The sequence below is a fragment of the Chiloscyllium plagiosum genome, unplaced genomic scaffold (genome assembly GCF_037043375.1).
Source record: "Chiloscyllium plagiosum isolate Xiang-an unplaced genomic scaffold, Cpla_swu_hap1 HiC_scaffold_2, whole genome shotgun sequence".
Taxonomy (NCBI): Eukaryota; Metazoa; Chordata; class Chondrichthyes; order Orectolobiformes; family Hemiscylliidae; genus Chiloscyllium; species Chiloscyllium plagiosum.
In genome coordinates this window covers 130,238,632-130,253,764 of record NW_028270140.1, presented here as the reverse complement: position 1 = coordinate 130,253,764, position 15,133 = coordinate 130,238,632, and the positions used below count along the sequence as shown (strand labels likewise).

Genomic DNA, 15,133 nt, shown 5'->3' with positions numbered 1-15,133 from the left:
ATTTCAATCCCTAATTAATCAAACCAGTAACATTTTTTGTGGTTTAGCTGCACGCTGTTAATATTAATTTCTTAATTGAAATGTATTTTCAGTATGATTTTACACCAGCATGGAGGCTGCACATAATAGCAGGAAATCCTTTCAAAATTGTCATGGCTGTGCCTCTGGCTTTTATTTATGCTGTTGAGTTGCTTTTTTCTTAATTTTAGACCTGTCATTCCTCCAGTATCTTACTGAAATCTGTGGAATTTCAACTTCTCCCTGGTTTTAAACATTAGAGACAGAAACTCCATTATTTCAACACTTTTCCCAACTGCAAAAGGTAAACAGAGAAGGGGAAAACTCTAATTAACACTGACCTGACTTTTCTCCAGTAAGGCTGTCTCCACGTTAAGCTATAATATTATAACTCTCTACGGTATAACAAGCATGGAAATATGCTCCAAATGTAGCATTGTAAGCTAGCAAAGAATGGAGTGCTAATCCCTAACTCAGTTTATGATTTAAGTGCTTATAGTTCAGTTTCCAGAATTTTATTGCACATCAGTTGGCAAATAGACCTTTTGGGGAATAAATTAAAATGTCATAAACTTTCCATTTGTATAATACATAACAATTGCAAAGCACTCTAAAGCAGGTGAAATTGAATAGAAATGTCAAGACAGTGAGAAATGTGAATGAAGTACACGTGATCTAATAACGACTAACAAATGATTTGCAAGTATAGAACTCTTTGGGTGACTTATGAAGTTCTCGGCTAAATTTTGAACATGTTTTTTTATAACCATTGAGCTCATTCCCTCTTATTGGGAAAAATGTAAAAGCAACAAGAGGCAAATGCATGTCAATAATTTTAAAATGGTTTGTTAACTTGTTTTTGTCTATTCTTTGCTTCATTTTTGCCTTGGGAAATCCATGGTTTTAGTCAAATTTGCAACCTCTCGCACCAGTACAATCAAGAAGAATAGTAGTCTTGGTACACAAGAGAACAATGCTGTCTTGTCACAGGGTGAGAATTTATAGATTGGAATGCAAAACTCAGTGTCACAATTTCCAGTTTACACTGGCACATAGCACTAGACTGGTTGCACCTTCAATGAAAATAAAGTGTATATGTATGTATCTTGTCAATCCTGAGGGCCTACAATAAAAGGGGTTCCTTAAGCTGGCCTTTCTGATAGCAATCCTAGTTAGAGGGCTTTACAGAAATGAGTTTAGATCTCTGAAAGCAACATATTTTTGCAACACTATTGTAGTTAACTGTAAGTTGATGAAAAGTGTGCAAAAACATGGTTTCTAGTTGGCAATTTATTCTTCTAAACTATTCCTCAGAGATGCATTGTAATCTCTCTTCCCTTCACTTCCCCACTTGGAATCGCTCCAATTTCGATCTTTTGCTGAAAGGCATCTATGCTGGGGTGCTATTGTATTCCGAATGGTGGAAGCAGTCCAGAATCTTGTTCCAGTTGGTCATTGTTCATGTGTGGATTTGGTCACTGGTAGTAGCAGTATATCAAACTGCACATACTTCATCAGTGAACCTGATCCTTTCTTTGCCCAGCAACTATGTACAAATGCTTGCAGCAGAGGTTTCTGATTGGGAAATCAGAATGCTGCTTTTTTTTTAATTGTCTGTTCACCAGAAGCAAGCTTAAACCTGTATTTGTCAATGATGGTTAACTTAAGTTACAATTCCAGCATTGTCACATGTTGCGGTGTTAAACATATTAGGCTTATGGCTGGCTTAAAATACTGCCAACAATCCTCCTTTTTTCTATGCTGAATCTAAACATCTAATCGGTTAACAATGGCAGAGGATAAACAACCACTATTTAGTCTGGAACAAAAGAGGTACTTAACAACAACGTGTAGATTATTGCATGATCGCAAGATGTACAAGTTACATTGGATAATTAAGACTGAAAGGAGCAAGAGATGACATGTCTGACCCCATCTATTCTCCACCCAACACTGAAAGATTATCAGATTGGTGGAACCTAATATAATCTCAACATTAGCTCTTTCAGAATGATTACTTGATAGAATATGTATTTTTCCCTGTGGTTTACATCCTATACATTCAAAGATTTTTAGTTATTTTTATATTGAGAGATTGCTGTGTGTTCCCTTTTTAGAGAGACATGACTCACTCCTACACCTGACTGCCTTACAACCTGAAGTTTCTCCGGTCACTGAATGGACTGCTCAGCGTCCTCGGGCAAGGCAAGGGGTGATGAAGTCTGCCTCTGAATTGACACCACCTGGTGCTCAGATGTGGTGACTCCATGTGTTACACTGCCTGGGTCAAGAATCTATCATCTCCGCTATCCTGAAAGTGGTCTACATCCCACTCCCATAGGGAGGTGAAGAGTGCATTTGATAAAGTTTACAACACTCCAAACAGTGTTGAGACAGAATACCTTGATGCCTCATTCATCACAGCTGATGACTTCAACCAGGCCAACCTCCAGAATGTGCTGCCAAAATACCATTAATACATCTCCCATTCCACCAGAGGTCTAAACATCCTTGACTATTGCTATACAACCATCAAAGATGCCTACTGCTCCCTCTTCCCTCTGCATTTTGGAAAATAAGATCACAATGCTGTACTCCTTCTCCTGGCCTACAGGCAGAAATGGAAGCATGAGGATCTAATTCAGAAAGTAGTGCAGTGTTAGACTGAGGCAATAAAAGGGCTTCCACAGGATAGATTAGTTTAGACTGATCTATATTCAAATCCTCAGCAGCTAAACTAAACAAATGTATGCCACTACCATCACAGACTTTATTAGTAAGCGTATAGAAGACTGTGTGAGCCAAAGAAGCTCATTCAAATGTTCCTCCTCTGGAAGTCATCGATTGAACTGGGAGATCCACTCCCTATGGAAGTCCAGGTCTTAAGCTTACAAGTTGGGCAACCCTGACATATACAGGAAATCCAAGGTATGATCTTTGTAAGGCCATTAGACATGCCAAGAGGCAATACCAAACTAAGGTTGAAACCCAGACCAAGCACACAGACTCCCATCATTTGTGGCAAAGCTTACATGACATGACAGGTTACAAGTTGAACAGAATCACGGGCAACAATACATCCCTACCCAATGAGCTCAATCCATTTTACACTCCCATTGAAAGAAGGGCAGTGAAACGACATCACCTATCCCAACCGCTTCGGACGCACCTGTACCCATGGTCACCAGGGCAGACATTAGATTGGCCTCCTTGAGATTGAGTAGAGAGTGTGGTGCTGGAAAAGCACAGCAGGTCAGGCAGCATCCAAGCAGCAGGAGAGTCATTGATTCAGGCAAGAGCCCTTCTCTTGCCGGAAACAATGATTCTCCTGCTCCTCAGATGCTGCCTGACCCGTGCTTTTCCAGCACCACACTCTACTCTGATCTCCAGCATCTGTAGTCCTCACTTTCTCCTTTTTTGAGAATGAACCCATTGGAAAGCGACTGGCCCAGATGGAGTACTCGGCTGTGCACTCAGATTCTGTGTGTTCCAGTTGGTCGGAGTATTCACTGACGTCTTTAACCTCACCTTACCACAATCTGAATTTCCCCACCTGTTTCAAGAAGACCACCATAATCCCAGTGCCGAGTAAAAATTATGATTTTGGAGGTGCTGGTGCTGGGCTGATGTGGACAAAGTTTTAAAACTCACACAACACCAGATTATCGTCCTCCAGGTTTACTTGGAATCACTAGCTTTCGAAGCACTACTTCCATCATCAGGTGATTGTGGAGCAGAATCATAAGACACAGACTTTATAGCAAAATAAAAATAGTGCAACATGCCATAATGACTACCATCCAATGCTCTGACCTCCATATTTATGAAATGCTTTGAGAGTTTAGTCATGGCTCACATCAACTCCAGCTTATTCAATTACCTGATTCTTCACAATTTGCCTAAGAGCACATCAGGTCCCCGACGGGTGCAATCTTCCTGGTCCTTTACTGATCCCTGGAACATCTGGATAACAAGGATACCTTTATCAGGCTCCTACATATTGACTACAGTTCTTCCTTCAACACCTTAACTCTAAACAAACTCTCATCTCTAAACTCTGAAACCTAGGTCTGAGCTTCCCCTCTGTCACTGGATCCTGTACAAATAGATTCAAGAACAACAGCTTCCCTGCTGTTATCAGACTGCTGAACTGACGTTTTCAATGTTAATTCTGATTTCTCTCATGCTCCACCTTCTCTGCAGCTGTAATACTATATTCTGCACTCTGTTCCGCTTCCCTGATGCATTTTGTATGATAAATCTCCCTGTATATCTCACAAAGGAGCAATCTATTGCTATGAATGTGTAAAATCAATCAATCAATCAAAATATGTAAACTATTTATTTCAATTTATTAGAAGTTTGGATGCTTCCATTTTCCCCTCTTGTGAACTAAACATTTTAACATATCCACTTGTGGTACAATAGGATTGTTGCTTATGTAGCATTGTCTTTGACATCATTTTTGACATTTCCTCTTTAAAAGACAAAAGAAGGAAACATTGAATTTGGGTCACCCCATATCTGGTATCCAAATTAAATTTACTGTTTTAGTTCAGGCTTTTTGCTGTCTGAACAACATCAGTTATAAATTCATCAATGAGCTCATATAGGTTGTGATGTGCATTCTTATTCCCAGTCTTTGCTGCTTCTGGCAAAGTTTGTTAATTTTTTTTGTCATCTGAATTGATGAGGAAACATTTTCCATTCCTATCAACCTCCATAATATCTCAATCTTCCTTTTGTGTAGACAGGAAACAGCTCTCTTTGTTGCCAAAATAGTTAGTCTTGATAGTTGATTTCTTCTGCGTGGGTTCAGCCATGACACAGGGAAGCCACCATGATGTCATCCACTGTTTTGCCCCTTTACTGATCAGTCAGCAAGTGGTTTGTTTCTGAACTGGTTGTTCTCTTGAAACATATGGAATTTCTTCTGCTCCTGCAATGTTGTGGAGGTCAAGAAGTGCATGGGCTCAAAACTGAGAAATTTTGCTTGTGCATTAAGGGCACATTTTCAATTCTTTGTCTTCTGCTGTTTGCATTGTTACTTGTAGCATAAATGTAATTTTGGGAGGAGTTCTACTTGCACTGTGTAGACAATAACTTCTGTTTCTTCAGCCATGGTATCTAATCTGACAGGATGGTGATACTTTTATTTCTGTATCAAGCCCAAAATTTAATACGGTATCCATTGGTAGAAACCATTTCTGTCAAACTCTGATCAGTTGAATTATGAATTTCCCCTAAGAATGGCTGTGGTATCTTTTTATGCAGTAGTAGAGTTTCAATCACAATATCATCATCATAAACATTTGTCTTTCTACTATGAGGAGAGGCAACAGCCAAATGGTATTATCACTGGACTATTAATCCAGAAACCCATTCGTCTTTTTTACAAATTCTGAATTCAAAGTTCCATATTCCCAATGGTCCAACCTAGTCTTTTAGATGTCATATTTAAAATTACCTGATTTTCCTGAATGTGAAATTTGTCTGTTTATCTTTAAGAGCAAGAATTTTATGTTGGACTAAATTAATTCTCAAAAGTGATTAGAATTTCTTCAAAAGCATTTTATGCTTTTTTTTAATTTGGCAATTTTGTCATCAGTTGTAGGTCCTATTGAATGTAATTTATTCATTTTCTTTATCCCCTTTCTTAAATAGTGGCACCACATTAGGTGAGGTGCTGGAAGACTGGAGATTGGCTGTGACTATCAATGATGCAAATACCTCAGCAAGAGGCCCAGCTTCCCACAGAGCCCTAGGGTACACCTGATGAGGTCCTGGGGATTTATTCATTTTTGTGTTTCAAGACATTCAGCACGACCTCCTTTTTTGTAATAATGACATCGTGAAAAAATGTCCATATCTATTTCCTTATGTTCTATATCTTCCATGTCCTTCTCCACAGTAAACACTGATGCATAATACTCATTTAGAAACTCTCCCATCTCCTGTGGTTCCATAGGCTGCCTTGCTGATCTTTGAGGGGTCCTATCCTCTCCCTAGTTATCCTTTTTGTCCTTAATGTATTTATAAAATCCCTTTTGGATTCTCCTTAACTCTATTCGTCCCCTTTTTTTGCCCTCCTGATTTCCCCTTTTAAGTATACTCCTACTCCCGTTATACTCTTCTGAGGATTCACTTGACCTCTGCTATCTATACCTGACATAATGCTTTGTCCTTTTTCTTAACCAAACCCTCAATTTCTCTACTCATCCAGCATTCTCTACACGTACCAGCCTTGCTTCTCACCCTAAGAGGAAAATCCTGTCTCTGAACTCTCCTTTATCTCATGTTTTAAGGCTTTCCATTATCCAGCTGTTCCTTTTGGGGGCAAATTTTTGCAAGTAATCAGGTGTTGAAGTTTTTGCCTAATACCGTAAAGACTGGCCTTCCTCCAATTTAGAACTTCAACTTTTAGATCTGGTCTCTCCTCTTCCATCACTATTTTAAAACTAATAGAATTATTGTCTCTGGCCCCAATATGCTCCTGCACTGACACCTCAGTCACTTGCCCTGCCTTAGGTGTCTTTAATCTTTGGTGTTATTGCTCCTGCCATTGCTTTTTTTTTTAAATATTATCTGTTCTTAATATTTTAAAGCTGCTCCAAATATACACCATTCCAATGCTATTTGTAATCTGATGGCTTTTAATCTTGCAGTATCTTAATGCTGTTTCAGTTATCTTGCCTTTAAAGTCTCCATGCTTTTAAACTGCTGCAGTGCTTCCATCTAATAAAGCTTTCACTTTAGTTTTATAATAAAATATTTGTTTCTCTATTATGCTTGCTCTCAAACTGTTCGTTAGTTTCCTGGTTCAGTGGGTAAAATGGAGGTTTTTCCACAGTCTGCAACCTAGATGAAGTTTTTGCATTTCTTCATATGCAAAATGGATGCTTCTTATCGTTCCTGGCCTAATGCATATCTCTGGCCTCAAATGTTCAGATAGACTTTGGCTGTGACTGTTTTAATAAAATTTCACTGTAGCATTAATAAATCCCTGGGACCTGTTTAGGTATACACTAGAGCTCTGCAGGGAAGTGATTGAGGGCCCCTTGCTAAGATATTTGTATCACTTGATAGCCACAGATAGAATGCTGGAAGATTGGAGGATGGCAAACATGGTGCCATTATTTAAGAGAGGTGCTAAGGAGAAGCCAGGGAACTATAGACCCTGACGTTGGTGGTGGGCACGTTGTTGGAGGGAATCCTGAAGGACAGGATTTATATGTAGTTGGAAAAACAGGGACTTATTTAGGGATAGTCAAAGTGGCTTTGTGCGTGGGAAATCATGCCTCATGAACTTGATTGAGTTTTTTGAAGAAGTAACAAAGAGGATTGATGAGGGCAGAGTTGGGGCGGCATGGTGACTCAGTGGTTAGCACTGCTGCATCACAGCGCCAGGGACCCGGGTTTGATTCTAGCCTCTGGCAACCGTGTGGAGTTTGCACATTCTCCCTGTGTCTGCGTGGGTTTCCTCCACGTGCTCCAGTTTCCTTCCACAATCCAACGATGTGCAGAAAAAGTGAATTGGCCATGTTAAATTGCCCATCAAATTCAGAGATATGTAGGTTATGTGCCTTAATCAGGGTACATATCGGGGAATGGGTCTGGGTGGGTTACTCTTCGGAGGGTTGGTGTGGCTTTTAAGCAGAATAAATATAGCTTATATTTTATATCATGAACCTAATGGAGTCTATTTCTCTGTCTGATCTACAGGTGATGTGTCACCAATCAGCATGTCCCCCATCAGCCAGTCCCAGTTTATTCCTCTTGGAGAAATACTTTGCTTGGCCATCTCTGCAATGAATGCTTCAAGGAAGCCAGTCACACAGGAGGCACTCATGGAGCACTTAGCTACTTGTTTTCCAGGTATGTTTCCAGTGACAAATATGTTGAGGTTAGCAACAATTCTGAATTTGACAATATGAAAAGAGTTTTTGTTTTCTTCACTGTTGGGTTGGGGGGAAAGGTTTGTTAGCTTGTCGTCAAAGCTGTATGCCTCTGTTGAATCAGTGCATGAAAGTGGTGAGTACAGGAAAGACTAATCAGGAATGGTCTTCACTCTCTGCATTTTGAATCTTTACGTAAATCAATGAAAATGTGTAGAAGGTCAGTGCCTGTAAATTAAGTAGACCATTTCTGGTACGACAAGCCTTTTTATAGGCATCAATTTGTCTTTCAGCACTTCCTGTTTTGATGTTTTGGATTTCAAGGCTTTTCTGAATTTGTTGTTTATGTAACGGCAGTGCGGTTAATCCCATTGTGGACATGCAAATTTCCTTATTCTGAAATCAAGTTTCATTCTTTGTAGTGGCTGGCATTTTTAAACCGCACTCTTATGTAATTAATGTCAGACTTGTTCATGATCTGTTCTCGTCGCTGGCAAAGCTCAATGATTACCAGCAAAGCTTTACATGGGTATGGTTGACCTTGATAATTAAACTGCTATGTTACCAGTATTCGAGGAAAGAAATACATTCCTGCAAATAGTTTCTGAGGAGTGAGTGGGCAAAAACTTGGTAGATGATGTGTAATGTTGGAGAGTGAGAAATCATGCATTTTGAGAGGACGAATCAAGAAAATGAACTGTTATTTAAATGGGGAGAGACTCCACAAAAAGTGCAGCACTTGAGTGGAGTGATCTTTTACATGAAACACAAAAAGGTGACATTCGAGTGTAGCAAGTAATTGAGGCCAAATTGAACATTGGCCTCCTATTGCTAGGAGGACCAGGGAAGTTTTGTTATAATTATACAAGGTGTTGCTAAGGCAGCACCTAGAGTACTGTGTAAAGTTATGCCCCCTGTATTTATGAAAGAATATACTGGTATTGGAGAGGAAGAGATTTCACTGGACTGATGCATGGTATAAAGGGACCAACTTAGCAAGAATATATAAACAGTTTAGACCATTTTGTTCATGAGTTTAGAAGAAGGACAGGTGACATTGAAGCATACAAGATTCTGAGACGGCTTAACCAGATGGATATTGAGAAGATGTGTCCACCCATGGGAGATCTTGATCTAGGGACATCGTTTTAAATAAATGTCCCTCTTTCTGTAACTGAGATGTGCAGGAACTTCTTCAAAGAGTAGTGAATGCTCTCTACCCCAGAGAGTTTTGGAGATCATGGAGAGTATTTAAACAGATAAATATCAAGGAGCTGAACTGGCAAGAAAGAGATGTTGAGGCCTGGGGTGCATTAACCATGATCCTTTTTGAATGGAGGAGCAGTTTCTGGGTCAAATGACTACCCTTCCAATACTACTCCTTAATGACAAACTCTGCTCCCTAAATAGCACCCTTTGCCTTTTCATTCGTAGGTATCCACCATGGGTATACCTCAGGACCTACCATGAGATTGAATAGATTTTAATGAAAAAATCCATTATTGAAAGGAATGTTATCATTTGTAAAATTCCATTCATTTTGTCTAAACATTTTTAAAGCCTTCAAACAAGCATTTGAAGTCATCATCCCAATTCAATGTTTATAATCACATGGAGCTGTCCATTAAACAGACAATTTACAGGTACCTCATTGTGACGATGAAGGATCATGAAATCAGTCATGCTAACACTAATCCAGTAATAGACAGCAGTAAAATAACAAACACTGATTTCTTTTTTTAAATAAGTGCAGTCTCTTTCAAAAATTCAAAAAGTAGATCATATTGCCTTGATAGCAAGTCAACTATCTTTTGAGTTTATATCCAATTTATGGACATGCATGTCTTTCATTTAACAATGTAAAATTACTCCTGAGCCCTCTCAAAGGTGTCCTAGGTCCAGATTCAGAAGTACTCTGTATCTCCAGAGAACTCCAGTATCTTTGAATTTTCACTAGCCCTCATTCCTGATGAAGGGCTTTTGCCCGAAACATCGATTTTCTTGCTCCTCGGATGCTGCCTGACCTGCTGTGCTTTTCCAGCACTACTCTAATCTTGACTCTGAACCCCAGAAGTCATGTTTTAAAAATTCATTCTGATTGAGGCAGCTGCACCTTAACATGTGCGCTTGTGGTTGTGAACCATTAGATGTACAATCTCCGAATCAGCTGCCACCGTCCCTGCAAAAATAGTGGATGCACATTTTGGAGATGGAGGTCATGATTCTGGACCTCTACTGCTAATTTTGCTAAGACAGGGGGCCTTTCCATGTGTATGAAAATATCAGACCATTCTAGTGAAGTGATAAAAAAGCTTTGCAGTATGTCTTTTCTTTCTATCTCAATCATCATAGGACATCCTATTTATTATAATTATGATTAGTGGAGATTTTTTTTCGCATGTCTCCGCAACTTCCATTTGTCAACAGTGGTTTTGTAAAAATGAAACTTCCTTGTCTTTGAAATTCCAACAAACGAGAGCAGCTACAAAGCATACTGTGCCCAGATTTTTGAGTGGAACCTGGATCTAATAGATCCAGGCTTGTTTAACTTTTTCTGCAAATTGTTGGTGGGCCAAGGGAAGCTGGTGAATCTTCATCCCACCTTCCCCGCTGCTCCCCCAAATGTTTGTTGCAGGACTTTCTGAAGGAATTTTTATATTTGGTTTGTTCCACCAGGATGGAGAAATCCTATGTCAAACTGGAGAATAAGAGCTGAGTGAGACTATCCTGGGATTGTCCTGTTATTGCCATTTTATGGCGTTTTTAAGGAGACGGGACGGGGTGGTGGTCATGACCCCACATGCAACAGTCCCAGTGTCGACCACTCCATTGCAGTGCTGGATCAGTTGCAATTTTTGTGGATTGAAGCCAGCTTCTGAAGATATTGATAAGACAGAAAGCAAGATGTCTTTCTTTATCGGTAAAGTTTATTAACTTCTCAGTCTTACAGTTCCATCCATACTCCAGTCCCACTTATTTATTAATAAAATAATCCCAATTACCTGCTTTTAGATATTTTTAATTAACTCCTCTGAAGCACATGAGACTTGTAGTGGAGAGCAAAGAAGGTTACCTCTGAGTACAACGGGACCTTGATCAGATGGGCCAATCGGCTGAGGAATGGCAGGTAGAGTTTAATTTGGATAAATATGAGGGGCTGCATTTTGGAAAGGCAAATCAGGGCAGGACTTAATGGTAAGTTCCTGGAGACCTTGGAGTGCAGGTTCATAGTTCCTTGAAAGTGGAGTCGGAGGTAGATAGGCTAATGAAGAAGGTGTTTGGGATGCTTTCCTTTATTGGTCAGTGTATTGAGTAAAGGAGTTAGAGTTAGTATGCTGCAGCTATACAGGGCATTGGTTAGACCACTGTTGGAATGCTGTGTGCAATTGTGGTCTCCCTCCTAGCAGAAGCATGTTGTGAAACTTGAAAGGGTTCAAAAAAGATTTACAAGAATGTTGCCAGGGTTGGATGGTTTGAGCTATAGAGAGAGACTGAATAAACTGGGGTTATTTTCCCTGAGACTGAGCGGTGACCTTAGAGGTTTGTAAATCATGGATAGGGTAAATAGACAAGGTCTTTCCCCTGGGATGGGGGGAGTCCAAAATGCGAGGGTACAGGTTTAAGGTGAGGGGGGGAAAGATTTAAAAGGGATTTACACTACTCCCTCCTTTAGGAAGGATGTTGTGAAACTTGAAAGAGTTCAGAAAAGATTTACATGAATGTTGCCAGCGTTGGAGGGCTTGAGCTATAGGGAGAAGCTGAATATGCTGGGGCAGTTTTCCTAGAGTGTCAGAGGCTGAGAGGTGATCTAATAGAGGTTTATAAAATCATGAGGGGCATGGGTAGGGTAAATAGACAAGGTCTTTTCCTGGGGTGGGGGGAGTCCAGAACAAGAGGGCATAGGTTTAGGGTGAGAGGAGAAAGGGACCTAAGTGGCAGCTTTTTTCACATAGGGGATGATGTGTATATGGAATGAACTGCCAGAGAAAGTGATGGAGGCTGGTACAATTACAACATTTTAAAAGTCATCTGGATGGGTACTTGAATAGGAAGGGTTTAGAGGGATACGGGCCAAGTGCTGGCTAGGACTTAATTAATTTAGGATATCTGGTCAGCATGGATGAGTTGGACCAAAGGGTCTGTTTCCGTGCTGTACATTTGTGATTCCTGCCCTAGAAGTAGGGACACTGTTACTATGCAAGTGAACAGGAGGAATAATTGTTAATTTCTTTTCTTTTTATTTCTGCTCCTGTTTTAATGAGCCACCTTTAAAGTTTAAATGCCAAAATGTAATTCTGTATTTGGATTTGAGATCCATTTTCTGTAATAACTGTTCAATAACTTTACGAATTAATGTAACACTTGGCAAAAGTAGCTGATGTTTCACATAAAGGACGAAGTTGCACAAAAGACCTGCTTATCCAAAACTGTTATTTAAAAAAAAATCTCCATAATAAATGGCCAAGCAGAATGTTGTTCTGTGACTGGAATATTGTGAATGAGAAGAATTTGGCATATAACCAATTTTTTTTTATATAAATGTTGCAATGTTCAAGATGTACTGCACATTCCAGATGACTTTTTTTTTCATTTATGGTCAACTGAGACCACTTATCATTCATTCGCATGTTGCCAGTGTCAGAGTTTTATGTGGTGTCATAACAGATGTATTTTGTATATATACATTGGGTGAGCTTGTCTTGGAAGGTTGGGCTTACAGCCAAGTGAAGAAAGCAGAGTTGGCAATTGTGAATTGAGTTCCACTGAATTCTCTTAGTTTATAGAGTTAAGATTACAGGGCAGAAACAGTAGCACTTTGAAGTCTGTTTTGCCAAGTCTATGATTGCAGTGACCTGCCTGTTAGGATTAAACAACGAATCAGATTTTTCACCTTTTATGAATCTTCAGACATACTCCAATGATGGGGTCATATTTTCAGATTCATGGAGACTCCACATGCCTTTAAAAATGATACAGGACCTGGCTTACAATTCCAACACATTCCATTTTCACTGGTAGGATAGATGTGATTCAAATTTGAGAGAAACCTGAACTTAACAGGGCCATGTTTGACTCAGCATTGAGTTCACCAATGCCATTTCCACCGTGTTGCTCTCCCTCAAATGAAATTTGAAATTCTAGCATGTTGTGATCAAAGTATCCTCAACTGTTAGACCTTATTAATCTTACCACAGTATATATTACTCAATCTAAATAGCCTGCTCTCAGGTAGCTCTAGGATCTGTTATAATGGGAATAGGACTTCGTGTATGTGGGGAAAGTGAGGACTGCACATGCTGGAGATCAGATTCAATGAGTGTGGTGCTCAAAAAGCCCAGCTGGTCAGACAGCATCTGAGGAGCAGGGGAATCGATGTTTCAGGCATAAGCCTTTCATCAGGAATGAGGCTTGGAGGCCAAGGGGGCTGAAAGATAAATGGGAGGGGAGGGGGGTAGGGCAAGGGGGGAAGTGGAGAAGGTAGCTGAGAATGCGATAAGTAGGGGTGAAAGTGATAGGTCGGAGAGGAGGTGAGGGGGGAGATGTGGGTGCAAGTTTTGCACTTGGGGTGGCAGGGGAAGGTGCCGGGAGGGGAGGGTGGGGGGGTGTGGACCGGACAAGGGAGTCTTTGGGGGGGGGGGGTAATAGTCTCTCCAAATGCAGATTGGAGGGAAATATATCTCTGGTGGTAGGATGTGTTTGTAGGTGGTGGAAGTGGCAAAGGATGATGCGATGTATGCAGAGCCCTTGCACCCTACCCCTCCAATCACAAGTACAGAATCCCCCCGGTCCTCACCTTTTCCACCCTACCAACCTCCTGGATACATTGCATCATCCTCTGCCATTTCCACCACCTACAAACAGAGCCCTCCTTCCAAGGTCCCAAAGGATCTTTTCATATCCGACAGAAATTTACCTCTACTTCCACACATGTCACCTACTGTATCCATTGCACCCAAAGTGATCTCCTCTACCCTGAAGGCAGGACACCAACTTGCAGATCATTTCAGAGCACATCTCTGGGACACCCGCACTAATCAACCCCACTGCCCTGTGGCTGAACACTTTAACTTCCCCACCCAATCCCCCAAGGACATGCAGGTCCTGGGCCAAACCCTAACCATCCGATGCCTGCCAGAAGAATGCCTCATCTTCTGCCATGGCACAAGATGTTAATGTGGATTTCACCAGTTTCCCCATTTCCTCTCCCCCTACCTTATCCCAGTCCCAACCTTCCAACTTGGCACCACCCTCTTGAATGGTCCTATCTGTACAGCTTCCTTCTCGCCTATCTGCTCCACCCTCCTCCTCCACCCTCCTCTCCAACCTATCACCATCACCCCCCACCTTCATCTACAGATTGAACTCTCAGCTACCTTCCCCACCTCCTTCATTTATCTTTCAGCCCCCCTTGGCCCAGAAGCCTCGTTCCTGATGAAGGGCTTATGCCTGAAATGTCAATTCTCCTTCTCCTCAGATGCTGCCTGACCAGCTGTGCTATTCCAGCACCACACTCTTCGACCATCATTTAGGTGCCCAAGACACTTCTGAAAGGCTTCCAATAACAGCTGAACTCCATGAAAATGTGACCTATACATACGAATGGAAAGCTTTTGGATGTCTGATGTGTTGCATAGGTTTTGAAGAGAATTTATTTTCTTTTTGTAATAACTGATTTGCATATTTCAAATAAACTTCAAAGCTGTTTTATTTTCCCTCTGTTTATGTTCAGGTTTATGCTAGCAAGATTCTCAATAACCAAGATTTTTTTTTTTCCCCTTTTGCTTTTCCTGCTTTATTTCTCACAGCACCAGAACTCCTGCAAACAGGCATTTTGAAGCAGTTCTGCAGTTTAAAAAAGAAACATGCTGTTGCTAATTCCATTTTGTCATTTAGGTTCTGAATATTTGCCGTAGATTAATTGCAATTGTCACATCTCTAGATCGAGAGGCATATTGGAGAAAATCTGTCTGCAAAGTCTAGGACACTGAGTACAGTGGTGAGGCAAAGGCACGTGCTGTGGATCTTGAAGAAAGCTGTCCAAGATCTAGCTACCTCAATGGCATGGCTTTTCCTATGGTTGGACAGCTTGGCATACAACACCAATGTAGGCAAACTGGTAACTAGCCACTTACAATAAAGTATACAGCAAACAAGGAGGTTAAGTGTGTTAGCAGTTGGACAGCTCCAGGAGAAATGCCAAGAACAGAACATGTCCTTGG

General features: G+C 40.7%; 1 protein-coding gene across 6 annotated transcripts in view; it reads left to right on the top strand.

The window, feature by feature from the left end:
• The window catches only part of LOC122557644 (storkhead-box protein 2-like), a 328,439-nt gene that overhangs the window by 289,171 nt on the left and 24,135 nt on the right, over positions 1–15,133 (top strand). For all 6 annotated transcript variants that reach the window (XR_015750909.1, XM_043705457.2, XM_043705438.2 and 3 more), the window contains exon 2: positions 7,741–7,893. Coding sequence is in view for 5 of the 6 variants with exons in the window: in XM_043705457.2 (XP_043561392.2) it covers positions 7,741–7,893 (153 nt within the window). In the remaining variant the exon portion in view is untranslated. The remainder of the gene's footprint in view (positions 1–7,740; positions 7,894–15,133) is intronic.